This window comes from Electrona antarctica (genome assembly GCF_951216825.1).
Source record: "Electrona antarctica genome assembly, chromosome: 10".
In the NCBI taxonomy this organism is placed as follows: domain Eukaryota; kingdom Metazoa; phylum Chordata; class Actinopteri; order Myctophiformes; family Myctophidae; genus Electrona; species Electrona antarctica.
Genome location: NC_136791.1, coordinates 42,079,848 through 42,096,218, shown reverse-complemented (window position 1 = coordinate 42,096,218; position 16,371 = coordinate 42,079,848). Strand labels below are relative to the sequence as shown.

General features: G+C 41.8%; 1 protein-coding gene across 3 annotated transcripts in view; it reads right to left on the bottom strand.

Moving 5' to 3' along the window:
* wdfy4 (WDFY family member 4) overlaps positions 1 to 16,371 on the bottom strand; it is a 142,812-nt gene that overhangs the window by 22,915 nt on the left and 103,526 nt on the right. For all 3 annotated transcript variants that reach the window (XM_079513137.1, XM_079513138.1, XM_079513139.1), the window contains 5 exons: positions 13,366 to 13,408; positions 12,672 to 12,791; positions 10,538 to 10,664; positions 9,995 to 10,104; positions 8,577 to 8,727 (listed from right to left, as the gene is read on the bottom strand). In XM_079513137.1, coding sequence (XP_079369263.1) covers positions 8,577 to 8,727; positions 9,995 to 10,104; positions 10,538 to 10,664; positions 12,672 to 12,791; positions 13,366 to 13,408 — 551 coding nt within the window. The remainder of the gene's footprint in view (positions 1 to 8,576; positions 8,728 to 9,994; positions 10,105 to 10,537; positions 10,665 to 12,671; positions 12,792 to 13,365; positions 13,409 to 16,371) is intronic.

Sequence of the window (16,371 nt, the reverse complement as noted above, 5' to 3'; positions counted from 1 at the left end):
ACCCGACAGAGGCAATACAGTTTTGACTCTTTATAAAATCGTTACAGGTGGTCCCCACTAGTAGAGGCCCCAGGAGGGGTCCACACGGATCCGTCCCTTATTGAGGGGCGCTAGCCCCTCCTATGCCCAGCTTTATGCATCTGTGTGTTTGTACCACGGAAATAATTGTATTGGCTGAGCATGGAATGTGATGTATGATGATGTATGATGATAAGAGCGCCCCTCCCTTCACACAAGTGTGATTTTTGAGGATGTACAGCTTTTGTCCTCACACGTCTCAATATTTCCATTGACAATGAAAGGGGGAATTCAGGTCAAATGTCCGCTAAATCTTGTCCCCACACACGTCTCAAAACACAAACATTGAAGACGAAGGTGAGGATAGTAAATTCTGATTGGCCGGATTGAGATGATGTATGATGATCAAAAATATCACACCCATGTGAAGTGAGGGGTCACTTCCCATGGGTGTGATATTCTTGATTTACATGAGCTGTATGCCAGAATCATCAAGATTACAACAAAAAAAAGGTTTTAAATATTTCCCTTTATGCACAATGAATATGAAAGTTTCACTTTTTCAATTATAATTACAGAAAAAACTTTTTTTAATTATGATGTTTCTTTCTCTTTTGGTCTTCTTTTTTGAGCCCTCCCATATATAGTGTTTTGTCCTTAACACATTTGCCATTGACAATGAAAGGAGAATTTACGTCATATGTAGACGAGCAAATCGGCTATTTTGTCCTAACACAAACATTAAATGCCATTGACAATGGATGGAGAATTTATGTCATATGTTTTGTGGACGAGCAAATCGGTTATTTTGTCCTAACACAAACATTAAATGCCATTGACAATGAATGGAGAATTTATGTCATATGTTTTGTGGACGAGCAAATCGGCTTTTCTAAACACAGTGCAACTGTTTTAATTCAGCTTGGGGCTCATAAGCCCCAAGCTGAATTAAAACAGTATATATATATATATATATAAACGTTCGCTCTGAAAGAATATATATTCAAAGATTTGTGCCGCATTTTTACGATTTTTCAAAAAGGTGGCGCGCTATGAGCTTGTAGATCTGCTATTTTTCAATAACTAAAGTATAAAATAATGCTTAGTTAAAACACCAAAAAGGGTTCCCGTCAAGAATGGGTTAACCCTTTCTACACCTATCACCAACACGAAACCGAATGGAAATAATAGAAAATACCATGACTCTTGAAGTAAATTAACATACAAAGGAAAACAATTAAATAAAAAAAAGTTATTATAAAAGTGGTTATTCAGTTTCAAGCACATCATAACTCCATTTCAGGCCACAAACAGCAATTTTTTTTGGAAACAATCATAAAAAAATCAAAATAACGTGCAGCTCTGCATAGATAGAGGAACAGCAGCGATAATTAAGGCATACAAAAATGGCTTGCTACTTGTAGTCTTTGGTGTTGGGACAGTGTAGTTCAGAGTTGAACATGGAGAAAATAAAACATTCTAGGACTGAATGTCACATGTTACAATGTCGACAGGCTCATGCTTAAAATTGATAGTTCCTTTAGTCTAAGGACACCAATGTGTGGTACACACACGCACAAAGCTGGGCATAGGAGGGGCTAGCACCCCTCAACAAAAGCTCACCATAATCCAAGTCTAGTTGTCCGAGGGTGTGTGCACGAAACGAGCATGCACGCGACAATTTCACGGAACCGTGGCTGTGACAATACGCTTTATGTAATCGCCCCTCAACTTCTCTGCACGTCTAAAGTAAACGCACGTTGCACGCCTCTCATTGAAAATGAATTACTGGGTACAGTGGCACTGTCGGTAGTGCTGTCGCCTCACAGCTAGAAGTTCCTGGGTTTGATTCCCGCTGTGGGCGTGTTCTCTCCTCCGCGTCATCAGTACCCATACCCGAGGTGGGGTTGGCGAAAGGGTCAACATGCAGTAATCCTGGTCTCTAAACTACCTCCCACTGGCCAGCCAGGAGGGGAAAGGAACTGGTCATAATAACGTGTTCCTTCCACGCGCTACGTCCGGCCGGGGAAAGTCGCCCCTGTCGGGTGAAAAGAAGCAGCTTGGACTCCTCATGCATAGAAGGAAGCATGAGGTCAGTCCACTGCCCCCCCCAGGTTGGCAGAGGAAGTGTAGCGCCTAGGATTACATTAGATAATTGACACAGAGTGAAAAAATGGGTTGCAAAATCGTGGGATAAAAATGATTTAAAAAAGAAAAGAAAATGAATTACTAGGCACGTCAGTCGCTCCCTGTCTGAAAAGGCCTTTAGTTAAAGTTAGAACTCTAGCTGCCGCATTCTGAACAAGTTGTAGCCTGTCATTTGTTTTCTTTGGCAGGCCAGAATTGCAGTAATCAAGTCGAGAGGAAACAAAAGTGTGGATCAATGTTTTTGCATCGTCTAACAATAGATAGCTCCAATTCGTGCAATGTTTATATAATATGAAAGGAGGCAGTGGTTATCGAGTCTATTTCTTATGGATTTTTTCTTCTATTTTATCTTATAGTTCTCAGTCATCCAGCATTTGATGCTGGATAGACAGGTCAACAATGGGGTCAAGAGAACAGGGGTCGTCTGGAGCTACTGCAAGATAAAGCTGGGTGTCATCAGCCAGCTCCTTTGGAGGTCCATTGGGGTCTATTGTAGGTCACTTGGGTGGTCTTTATAAGACTATAGTTCGTAATGTTTGGATCAAGTGGATCGAATGTGAAGTCAGAGGTCTGAGACTTGACACAAGAAGACAGGGCAAGGGCAAGAAGATAGGTGCCAACGAGGCACAGACTAGAGCATAAACAGAACAGCTGAAGAGCAATTAGGATGTAGGACACAGTCGAGGTCCAGAAAGCAAACAGGTAGAGGGTCTTGTTACAATATTGATCCAAAGTTGGGTTCATAGTCGTATTGTAGTTGGGTTCATAGATCGAGTAGATCCACACGTTACCAGCGATGAACCAACAGCAGAGGAAAAGAGTGACCAAATAATTCAAAATCTTGCAGAATCGGCTGAGGGGGCGGTTGACGGAGCCATCCGACCCATCCACTGTCTCCACTCTCAATTCCAAGAAGGAAAGCACAGTCGACAGAAGGCCAAAAGCTCCTGCTACGATCAAGTAGATGGGTATAATGGGCTGCCTGGGGCATTCACCCAAGTACATTTGGCCTATTGCAATCTGTGCAGGGGACAAGATTAAGAGAAGGGAAGATGTCATGTTGAAGACTACTGTGGAGGATTTTGTAGCGGGCGTCGGGTCTGGAGTGGGATCGGAAAGCGTTCCGCTTTTGGACCCCATTGGCTCTGATGACGTGTCTCTGTTGGATCCAAATGTCACTGTTGAAGACCTCTTTGAATAGCATAGCATAGCTGCGATTCCACTCAAAGCACTGGACTGAAAAATAGCTTGATCTGGGATTTGTTGGTTGAGCCAAGACTCGCTGCAGTGGCGTACTGTTCAATTAGAACGCAACCAGAACAATGTCTAGTCAATGAGAACTAGAGACGGTCTCGATAACTGTAGTGAATTGCAAGACCGAGTCGACTAGACCGGCCTGAAGAGATGTTTCAGTTCTGTGTTTCATTCGCTGCGCTGCTCTTAGCTCTCTGATGAAAAAGTGGTTGTACTGTGACTGCGCAGGTCCCTTTTATACTTTGCCTAGTGGCATGACTATTACATCCTGCTCAAGTCACTACGCCATAGCCATAACCATATATGGTGTATGTCGTATATATGGTGTATGTCGAACTAACTCATTGGTTCCCTAACTTATTCAGCGATGATGCAAATTTGGACTGTGAGGAGGAATTTGCACATGGGTATTGACAATGCAATCCTGGGGAGTGTGGTCTACAGATCATGTCAGTGGTCTACACATCTCTGTAGTGCATCTGTAGACCACTGTACTACATCTATAGACTACTGTAGTGCATCTGTATAGACCACTGTACTACATGTGTAGACCACTGTACTGCATCTATAGACTACTGTAGTGCATCTATAGACCAATGCTGTGATCTGTAGACCACTCTGGGGCATATGTAGACTACTCTACTGTATGTTTAGATCACTCTAGTCTAGTGTATCTGTAGACTACTCTAGTGCATCTGTAGACCACTCTGGTGTATCTGTAGACCACTCTAGTCAGTCTAGTGTATGTTTAGACCACTCTAGTGTATGTTTAGACTACTCGAGTGCATCAGTAGACCACTCTAGTGTATCTGTAAACCACTATACTACCTCTACTGAGCCTTCGCAGCAACTGCCTCCCACTGGGGGCAAGCTGTTCCAGAGCCTCTGTCCCCCAGGCCCAGTCATTGGATATTTATCAATCTGTATTAAAGACTAATTCCTTCTCCCTGGTCTTTAGTGACAGCTGAGCCTGGCAGTCTATGATCTTCCTTTGCAGGTGCTAATGTTTTGTTTTTAAGGGACCAAGCCCGAAGGGACTTCTTCTTGGTCCCTTATTGTATTTGTCAGTTTTCTCTTCCTTCCGCCAAAAATAACAGTTCTGGCTTAACCGTGCAGTTGGTTTTCACGAAACTTGGCAATATGTCAGATGGCCATGCAAAGAGTGGCACTATAGCACTCAATTGAAAATGCAAACTTTGAACAGGCATAGCTCATGAACTGTTTGACCGTCAGCAATACAACTTTGATACACATATGGGTCTCCTCATGCCGAACAACCTTTGTATTCTGACTTTTGACCTTTAGATCAGCCACCATTTTGAATTATATGAAAAAACAGTTCAAATATATCTCCTCCCGTGATCTTTGATCAAAATGCACGGAAATTTCTACACGTGAGCCTATACGGACAAAAACATCAGAAGTAAATTTTTTTGAAAAAGTGAAAAAAAATATGTTTTTTAGCAATTTGCGTGAAATGTTCTACACACAATCTATGGACCATTATCTGAAATCCCAGTTGAAGAGAAGTTTGTATGTGAAGATTTTTACAATTTTCTTTAGCTGCAAGCAGCGATAACAGGCACATGAGTTAACAGGGATAACTCATGTCTCGTCTGTCATGTACAGTATGTTTGGGGTACGAACAGCTGCAATAGCACAAGGCTTATTGATTGCTCCCTTCTTATCGCTGCTTGCAGCTATATCAATTGTATTTTTAACCTGTACAGCACTTTGCAGTACTCATGCAGCTATAGATAAAGCACAGTGGTCTCATACAGCTACAGTATAGGAACAGTACAGTTGTCTCATATAGCTATAGATACAGTAAAGTGGACTCATGTTTACAATAGGTGGAATATAGGTGGGTTCTTGCCCAAAACTACAAGGGATTGGCATAAAATTGGCATGTCTGTACAGGGGAGGCATGTAGGTATCCATGTAAACCATTTCCATTCGCATATATTGAAGTGACAGCTAAAGGGACCTTTTGGGAAATGGCTATGGCCCTTTTTCCCCTCGCCAAAATGTAGTCAAACTTTGAATCAATTAGATATTTACCCCACTTCTTGACAAGGTGGCAAATTCGAGTGTGCCACATAACAGCTGAAGAGCAATTAGGATGTAGGACACAGTCGAGGTCCAGAAAGCAAACAGGTAGAGGGTCTTTTTACAATATTGATCCAAAGTTGAATTTGTAGTCTTATTGTAGTTGGGTTCATAGATCGAGTAGATCCACACGTTACCAGCGATGAACCAACAGCAGAGGAAAAGAGTGACCAAATAATTAAAAATCTTGCAGAATCGGCTGAGGGGGCGTTTGACGGAGCCATCCGACCCATCCACTGTCTCCAGTCTCAATTCCAAGAAGGAAAGCACAGTCGACAGAAGGCCAAAAGCTCCTGCTACGATCAAGTAGATGGGTATAATGGGCTGCCTGGGGCATTCACCCAAGTACATTTGACCTATTGCAATCTGTGCAGGGGACAAGATTAAGAGAAGGGAAGATGTCATGTTGAAGACGACTGTGGAGGATTTTGTAGCGGACGTCCGGTCTGGAGCGGGATCCGAAAGCGTTCCGCTTTTGGACCCCATTGGCTCTGATGACGTGTCTCTGTTGGATCCAAATGTCACTGTTGAAGACCTCTTTGAATAGCATAGCATAGCTGCGATTCCACTCAAAGCACTGGACTGAAAAATAGCTTGATCTGGGATTTGTTGGTTGAGCCAAGACTCGCTGCAGTGGCGTACTGTTCAATTAGAACGCAACCAGAACAATGTCTAGTCAATGAGAACTAGAGACGGTCTCGATAACTGTAGTGAATTGCAAGACCGAGTCGACTAGACCGGCCTGAAGAGATGTTTCAGTTCTGTGTTTCATTCGCTGCGCTGCTCTTAGCTCTCTGATGCAAAAGTGGTTGTACTGTGACTGTGCAAGTGTGCAGGTCCCTTTTATACTTTGCCTAGTGCCTATTACATCCTGCTCAAGTCACTACGACATAGCCATAACCATATATGGTGTATGTCGTCTAACTAACCCATTGGTTCCCTAACTTATTCAGCGATGATGCAAATTTGGACTGTGAGGAGGTCATCACTTTTCGACAAGTGGCCATGGCCATTTTTAGCCCAAGGAGTGTGTGCAAAACAAATGCTTGCAATGGAGTCAGAAGCATGAAAACACCCTAGTTTGACCCGTCACATGCTAGTTAAAGCAGAATTTTGACAATTTAGCCTGCATATAGGTCAGATTCTCCTACGCTGTGATTGGCGGAAAAGTGTGCCATTCTGCGCTGTGATTGGATGGAAGCTGTGTCATTCTGTGCCGTGATTGGCTGAGCATCGCATAACCATAACCGCCAATATAAGTGGCAGAGGGGCAGAGGATGTCATCAGACAACACTCTCATAATGAGATTTACCTTCATCTCAGTGGTTGGAGCAATTGATCTGAATTTGCACACGGGTATTGACAATGCAATCCTGGGGAGTGTGGTCTACAGATCATGTCAGTGGTCTACAGATGTAGTTCAGTGGTCTGCACATCACTGTAGTGCATCTGTAGACCACTGTACTACATCTATAGACTACTGTAGTGCATCTGTAGACCACTGTACTACATCTATAGACTACTGTAGTGCATCTGTAGACCACTGTACTACATCTATAGACTACTGTAGTGCATCTGTAGACCACTGTACTACATCTGTAGACCACTGTACTACATGTGTAGACCACTGTACTACATCTATAGACTACTGTAGTGCATCTGTATAGACCACTGTACTACATGTGTAGACCACTGTACTGCATCTATAGACTACTGTAGTGCATCTATAGACCAATGCTGTGATCTGTAGACCACTCTGGGGCATATGTAGACTACTCTACTGTATGTTTAGATCACTCTAGTCTAGTGTATCTGTAGACTACTCTAGTGCAGTAGTCTACTCTACTCTTTGATCAAAATGCATGAACATTTCTACACGTGAGCCTATACGGACAAAAACATCAGAAGTACATTTTTTTAAGTGAAAAGATTCATGTTTTTGAGCAATTTGCATGAAATGTTCTACACACAATCTATGGACCATTATCTGAAATCCCAGTTGAAGAGAAGTTTGTATGTGAAGATTTTTACAATTGTTTTTAGCTGCAAGCAGTGATAACAGGCACATGAGTTAACAGGGATAACTCATGTCTCGTCTGTCATGTACAGTATGTTTGAGGTACGAACAGCTGCAATAGCACAAGGCTTATTGCTTGCTCCCTTCTTATCGCTGCTTGCAGCTATATCAATTGTATTTTAACCTGTACAGCACTTTGCAGTACTCATGCATCTATAGATAAAGCACAGTGGTCTCATACAGCTACAGTATAGGAACAGTACAGTTGTCTCATACAGCTATAGATACAGTAAAGTGGACTCATGTTTACAATAGGTGGAATATAGGTGGGTTCTTGCCCAAAACTACACAGGATTGGCATAAAATTGGCATGTCTGTACAGGGGAGGCATGCATGTAGGTATCCATGTAAACCATTTCCATTCGCATATATTGAAGTGACAGCTAAAGGGACCTTTTGGGAAATGGCTATGGCCCTTTTTCCCTCGCCGAAATGTAGTCAAACTTTGAATCAATTAGATATTTACCCCACTTCTTGACAAGGTGGCAAATTCGAGTGTGCCACAGTCTCTAAAAGACAGTCTCTCCGTTGTTTCCGACCAGCAATTCAACAGGTCTCATTGGTCATTTTATTTTCTTGGGATCATCAAAATATGGATATTAGAGGTCCTATGGATGCCCAAAATCCAAACTAGAAAAAAATTAAATATTAATGGGGTGCACGTGGACCCCTACTGGGGCCTCTACTACACTCATTTTGACCACTTTATCCATATTTTATGCATTGGCTATTAAAAGATAGCAGATGTACAGGCTCACAAGCTGTGATCTTGATATTTTTGAAATGTTTGGGAAAATGTTGAATAAACGCTGCGACGCGTTGTAAGCTTGACGCTATTTTCAGCAAAAGCTTAATCCCCATTCCCCACAATAACAGAAAACATAAAATACACTAGCATAGAGCCCTGAGGGACTCGATACCAGTGGCTAAATGATTCATTAATTGATTGTTGGGAGGAGTTGGGACTGACCCAGTGGGATGTGGTTGGAGTTGAGCAGAAAGTCTGGCAGGTAGTAGAACTCTGGAATCAGCTCCCTGACATCGCCCATGTTGTCTCTGGAGGCTGACTCCCACTCCTTCTTCACACTGTGAAACATCCGCTCCGGGACATCCAGCCCTCCCTACCGGGACAGGAAAAACAAACCAAAACACAGTCAGACCCCGGGGAAGAAAAAAACAGCAAATCAAAGTTTTAAAGATGAATAAAAGCAGGTCTCTGCTCCGCTGCATTACACTAACACACATTTTATATTCCTCGTTCCGTTACATAAGCAGGAAATATTTGCCTTTTGAAAGGATTGAAGGAAGCTTTTCATCTTTCCGCGAAATTCTATAATCCCGCGATCGAAATCTCATGAGAGAGAATGTAATTTAGAGTAAAACAATTACCTCAATGAATGAAAATAGCATATATACCGGGTTTAAACTCTGTTAGAGATGCAAATCCAGTTATGGATATTACTGCACACCCGTTATGTGCTTCTGAGAGGGGAAAGGCAGTGTGATTCACCGGGCTAACATCTTTATTGCTTTATTCTGACTATCAAATATGCATGCCTTTTCATTGTAATCAATTGGATGGTGCATTGTAAATTGGGAACTTCCGTGGTCGACGAGAACGGGCTTCCTTTTAGATGCTTTGTACGCAACTCTAATTATTTGCATATATATTGAAATCCCGCTATAATCTGTTTTCATACATACAAATTGAACAGGAATCAAGATTGCCCAAAAATAACTCGGTCAAGTCATTATTAGAACGATTGAATTCCACAATAAAATGCTGAAATGGTGGTGGGTGTTAATTTATCCATTTGTAACACAGAGGGGGTCCATTTGGTCACATTTGTACCCTCTCAGAGTTCAACTACAACTCAGCATTTTACTGTGGAGGAGTGCTTGTGGTTCTGCTTTAGGACGGATACAGGCGACTGATATTCTTTCTCCACTTGGGGAACCATTTTCAAGGAGTGGCGATAGTCATACTTCAGTCAGTACAATGTATAGTATGGTCTCTGTCTGGCAGAAACCTCTCGTCTGCTCTCTGTGAGGGAGTAAGGACAATGTTTTCCTCTAGCTGAGCTCAGTCACATCCAGTATCGCCGTGCCCAACTCTGTTTCACAGAAAACTATAAAAGTTAACAGAAAGTTGAGCTGGTATCTGTAATTGTCAATATTTGCCTGATGAAGACCTGAAAGGTCTCAAATTTACATAAAGTACGATTTTGGAGCTTAAAAACAAGTGTGCGGATGTTTTTTCTTCTCCTTGATTCTGGCCTTGATGTCCAGCACCTGGTTTAAATACAGTCATAAGATGTGCACACAATCCTCACTTAATGCTGTAGAGAATACAACTGTACTCGTATGGATTCAAATTAAAGGCCTCACCTGCAGTGCCAGGAAGGTGTTTGAGAAGGGCTCCATCCTGACGAGGAAGGAGGCCACGATGATGGCTGAGGAGTAGTGGGTGCAGTAGTGGCAGCGTGCAGACAGTTCACCTGCCGAGGAACAGGAATCATTTTAAGATCAAAAGGATGAATGTTTACTGGTCCCTGCATGTGGGAGGGGATTGAAATGACTTTACACCCGGCAGATGGCTGCTCAGACGGCTGGATGAGCGTGTCTGATAAAATCAAATTAATTTAAATACTGTTAAAAACTGTCTGGCGTGAAACACAAAAGCCTGGGTAGACGTTAATATGACCCCAAACATGTTTGAAAGTGAATAATATTAGCCTTATTGTCAGACTCTGAGCCTCGGTGCATGCGCTCAGTGGAGTGGGCGGGGTCTGTGGGCTGGAAACCAGGCTAGAATTACATCCCTTTCAGAGTGTACACTCTTTTATGAGTTAAATTCACTAGACATTGTACTGTGTATGACTGCATAGTGCATGTACTCGTGTACTGTTATAAATAAACTGTATACAGTACCTTCTTCACCCGAACTGTTCTCCACCTCTTCATATCTCTGGAGGAACATTGCTCTCCTCTTCTCTGTCTGAGCGCCCATCGGCTTGGACAAGTCCCGGAACGTGGCTGCATTGGACAGATCCAGGTTCTGGAGAGAGAGAGAGAGAATGAGAGAGAGAGAGAGAGAGAGAGAGAGAGAGTGAGAGAGATAAAGACAGAGAGACAGAGAGAGAGAGAGAGAGAGAGAGAGAGAGAGAGAGAGAGAGAGAGAGAGAGAGAGAGAGAGAGAGAGAGAGAGAGAGAGAGAGACAGAGACAGAGACAGAGACAGAGACAGAGACAGAGACAGAGACAGAGACAGAGACAGAGACAGAGAGAGAGAGAGAGAGAGAGAGAGAGAGAGAGAGAGAGAGAGATGGTTGACTACCTATTTTCACTGACGAAAACTAAATGGAAACTAAATGGAAACTAAGCTATGATGACTAAGACTAAATATATTGACAATTTCGTCAACAAATAAAAAATAGACAAAAGAAATGTTAGGAAGTCATTTTACACTTGGTTGCATGCTGAGAATAGCTGATCTACAAGCTCACAACGCGTCGAATAAAATCTTACAATATTTAGTAGACTAAAACTACTAAAACACTAAAAACATTCCAGGTGACTAAAATGTGACTAAATGAATACTATTCAGATTATATTAGAGATTATAACTAAAACATAAATCAAGATTTGCGGTCAAAATCAACACTGGTTGAGAACCTATCTACTGTAGTTCCTAATGCAGCTATACTATGCCCAAATATGGAGTGTGTTCACAAAGGTGCAAACAGATCACTCTGCTCCAAATATGGGCACAAAAGGGGGCTATGCCTGTGTATGGGCATATAGCATACTGATGACATGATGACAGCAATCTCCATATATAGGCATAAAAGGGACAAGGACTGACTGCTATGCCCAAATATGGTGCATATACTGTATGGGACAGACCGCTTTCAAACTCAGTGCATGCAGTAGCAAGGCCTCGAGGTAGTGCAGTACCCGTTAGGGCATTCACTTCTAGTCATTTTTACTAGTTGACTAGTTGCCTAGTTTACTAGTCGACTAGTTGTTTAACTACCTTTTTTTTTTTTTTTAATACATATTTGTACATTTAAAAACTGTGTACACTGGTGACTATAACTATAATCTACCTGATCTTGAGGCCTACAAAATCGAGAAAAAAAGAAAAAAAATTAACTTAAACGCCATCGAGTAGCTTGGATGTCCAGATAGAAACGCCGATGCAACAGTCATCATAGCATGGCATCAGGCACAAACAAATCAGACGGCTCCATATATGGACAAATGGGGATATTCCAATATAGGGGCATACACTGATGACATAATATATTATGGGCATAGAAGGGACAAGGGCCGACAGGTCGTACTATGCAGACATAGGGACATATACACACACACTCAGTCACTCCTGGGAGCGCTTGGCACCGCTCAAAAAAGTAAATACTAAGATCTACAGCATTTAAATGTAATTAGATCAGTGGCGTGCGCAGATAGACACTAGGTGGTGCTAGAGCACCTGCCCTTTGCCTTCTGGACAGCAATGTGCCCTTGTGGGGGGAAAAAAAGGGGAAAAAAGGACAGTGTACAGTATGTGGACCATGGTGACATTGATCAATCCTTGATAAAAAGCTTCTAATATATTATTTATGCCCCAAAATCTATAAATCTCACACTATTAACCCATTTTGACCTGAGATCAGATTCTTCTACATCCTGACAGTTTTCTGAAAAAGCTATGTTTCTATGTCAGTCGTTCTTCGATTTTTCAAAAATAGCAGACCTACAAGTTCATAGCGCGCCACTCGGTGGCGCGCTATGAGCTTGTAGATCTGCTATTTTTCAATAGCTAAAGCATAACAATGCTAACACCAAAAGGGGTTCCCGCCCAAAATGGGTTAAGGCAACCGGACGGTTCCACACGCTGCACAAGGTGCCCTTTTTTTCACTTGAGCACCTGCCTGCCCCTCGAAAATGTCTGTGCACGCCACTGACTTAGATACTTTGCACCTGTGACCAGGAGCAACAATACATACCGGTATGTGAGAGTGTCAGAGTGGCCTGTGGTGTATACAGTACAAGTACAGTACCTCAGAGTGGTAGTCGGCCAGCACCCAGGGGAACACGGGGTACTGCATGAGGTCGTTGTAGGTCCTCCCGGCCAGGGTGTTGAGATGCATCAAATATTCAAAGTTACTCATCTCACCTCTCTGGAGGACAGACAGACAGACGGGATCAGACAACAGCAGATTAAAGACGGCACACAGAGTTCACACAGTTCATTTCATTTAATCCGTCCAGTCCGGGGAAAAGCATCCGTGTCATTTTAGATTTAGGCTACATGTAAACGACATATCGTTACCGTTGGCCAGAAACCTCTTATCTCCATATTTGAACTTGTTTGTGTTTTGTGTTGTTTCTTTTGTGTAAATTAACTCTCTACTATGCTTTTTTTTATTTGAATCTTGAAAAATAACAGTTTTTGACACATGAGGTTTCTGAGCGGGAACCCCTTTTGGTGTTAGCATTATGTTATGCTTTAGCTATTGAAAAATAGCAGATCTACAAGCTCGTAGGTCTGCTATTTTTTGAAAAACCAAAGAACGACCGACATAGAAACTTTTTCATAAAACTGTCAGGATGTAGAAGACATTTTTAGAATCGGTCTCAGGTCTAAATGGTGCACTAGCATTTCTGCCACTATCAATATTGTTTTGTGGTTTATTGAATGACGTCAAAAGCAGTAGAACAGCAGTAGCCATCTTTGCTGGGTAAAGTACTAACCTGCCACTTAGCAAGAGCAGTCTTTCCCACCACAGGAGTCTTCCTGATGCACATAAACACAAACACAAATGATTCAATTAGCATCACAGAACACTAAATAGCATGCACTGGATAGCACCAAACACCTTTAGTCTGTTTGGTGTTAACGACTGAACATATTTGTATATTTTATATTGTGTGCGTAGTGCGTACATTTTATTCACAATGTCATGAGACTCATGTCAGTTATACTCTTGATGTATAGTTGCTCGGCGGTTGTCTCCCACAAACACAAATAGCTGATCTGCTGTACAAGCTCACAATGTGACGCGTGAGCTTGTAGATTATTTTAGTATAACGTATAAATATTAGGGCTGTCAAATGCTGTAAATATTATTAGAATGTATATATTTTTTGTATTTGACTGGGTGTTTTCTTAAAATATAGTGTCATTGTATTTTTTTAGAAAAGTCTCCTGTGGACAAGTGGTGAAAACTAGCACATGTGCTAACACACTGTAAACGATGCATCTACTATTTGTACAACTGTGCAATGAGCAATGTAATTGTTATGTCCATATCAAATAAATAAACATAAACATAACGATACAAAATTGTAATCAGATTAATCACAGCTTAAAATATATATTAATCATGATCAATCACCATTCGAACTATGTCCAAAATATGCCATGTTTTTTCTTCTGTATAGTGTTGTGGGAATGGCAGACATTTAATGTACAGTACAGTATGTTTCTAACTTAAGTTTTGTTTTCTCCCCATCTAGATAGGGATTCTCTTTCCATCTCGTTTGGATCTATCAGCCATCACAGACACATACCAGAGCGATGACTAGTGCAGAGTGGATGGGATTAAGGGATCTACTACAGGGCGGGTCATCTAACCATGCATAAATTGCGTTAAAACTTTTAATCTAATTAATTTCACAAATTAAGTAACTCAGTTATTTTGACAGCCCTAATAAATTATAGTATCAATCAGCCCTTCTTTCCTTACACCCCTATTCACCACCAGAGATTCATTTTATAATAATTGTTTCATGCTTTATCATCCAAATGCAAGAGATCCATGCATTGTTATACTTTTGTACTAGGTGGGGTTGGGGTTTTTTGAAATGAAGATGGAGAACTTTGTAATCTAGTGTAGGATTTCGCAATTGTCTATGTAATGGAATTATTGCAAAAAAATAGTAAATACAAATAATATAAAAACAGACGAACAAACAAACAAAAGACAGGACATACTGTAAGTACAGTATCAATCAGGCTATACAGTACAGTCCAGTTCTCTCAAACGGTGACATTCTATCCTAGAAGGCACAGACTGTTTGCTGGGCAACATTCTGTTTGGGTTCATATCAAAATATGAAGTCCAAGTTTTGATTACTCCGTTACCAGGCAACCAACCTGGCCAACCAGTACAGCAATGCCTGGCCCTAAGAGAGTTGTCAAGCAGCCACCACTCCACTCCATTCCACAGCAGAGCACAGCAGAGGTGAGTTGAGTTGAGGAAATGAATGGAATGGGTGGATGGATGGGTGGGTGAATGAATGGTGTGTGTGTACACAGCTGTACGATCAGTTATATGACTGAGGTGAGCTTTCTACTGGGAACTGGTAGTTTTAGAATCATGGTGGATATAGCATACAGTATGGCTCCATCTATAGGTGGAAAATATATTTGCTTTATATCTGTTGATCTGTGTGCTTGCAAGAGATTTGGGCATTGTCATAGGAAAAAACAAATGTGACATTTATAAAACTCTTCGCGCACTGACACGTTGTTAGCTTGTAGATCAACTTTTTATGCTATTCTATGTAGGACAAACTGGTGGTTAGGTGGTATATAAGTGGTTAAAAGAGGGTCCACTATGGTCTATGTGTTTTTTGCACCAGGTGATTTGGACGTCACCGTGACTATGATCCGTCCACACACCAGGCACAAGGTGACGACGAGTTGTCAGACCCGAATAACAAGGTCACATTCCTGGTCACAGCAGAGTGTTGCCAGGACTGCTTATTATAAGCGACTCTGGGCTTGTTTTTCTGTAAAGTTGCTTGTAAATATTGGTAGTTGCGGGTTGCTATATTTGAGCTTGCTTCCAAAATGTATAAATCAGTAGTTCTCAAAAATGTTCATGCCAAGGACCCTCTACATTAATATAGTCTGCAGACCCCCAGCCATCGGAAAATATTTTGAGCCGGGGACCCCCGGCCAGATTTGTGTTGTTAAAATGTTTCAAAAATATTCAAATGTTTTTTTTGCATATCTACAAGCTCACACATTGTGAGCTTGTATAGATGGACTCTTTTCAAATAGCCAATGTATCTAATGATATTATTATACATATGTTATACATTTAAAGTACTTCTGTTGGGCATGTTTTTATAGACCTGGTTGCATATTTCTCTCGCGAAATGAAATGAAAAAGAATGAAAAGAAGAGACATTAAAGACATGCATCCTGCCACCACAGGACAAACTTTTCCAGTCACAAGACATTCTCCGCCAAACATAGCCGATCGTTTCACCGGCCCCGCTGTAAGCGGATCTTTTAATAAGCGTTCGCTTACAAAAAAAGACGGTATGCTCAAGAAGAAGCCATGCATTAACAAAACTGCTGAGCGCGCAACACTGCCCCGTCAGAACCCATTGTTTCCAATTAAGATACAAGAGCATTTGTTGCGATAAACAAGAAGGACAAATATATCTGTGCTAAACGTTGGGGATGTTGGTGTTGGTGCACATTTCATTAAGCGTTTTTACTGACGGAACACCTTATCCTAAGCGTGTTTAATCTAAATTAGAAAAACATTCAACTTGCTCCCTGAAATCTCTTTCCCCTCTGTGGGCCAGTAACATGGCAATAAAGTGCTGGCGCCGAGCGGGCCCAGTTGCTAAGTAACGCCATTAAACAAGAGAGAACCTTGACTTTGCCTGGTGGTGGAGGAGGCAGAGACTATGGGGGAGGTGTTGCCTGGTGGTGGAGGAGGCAGAGACTGGGGGGGA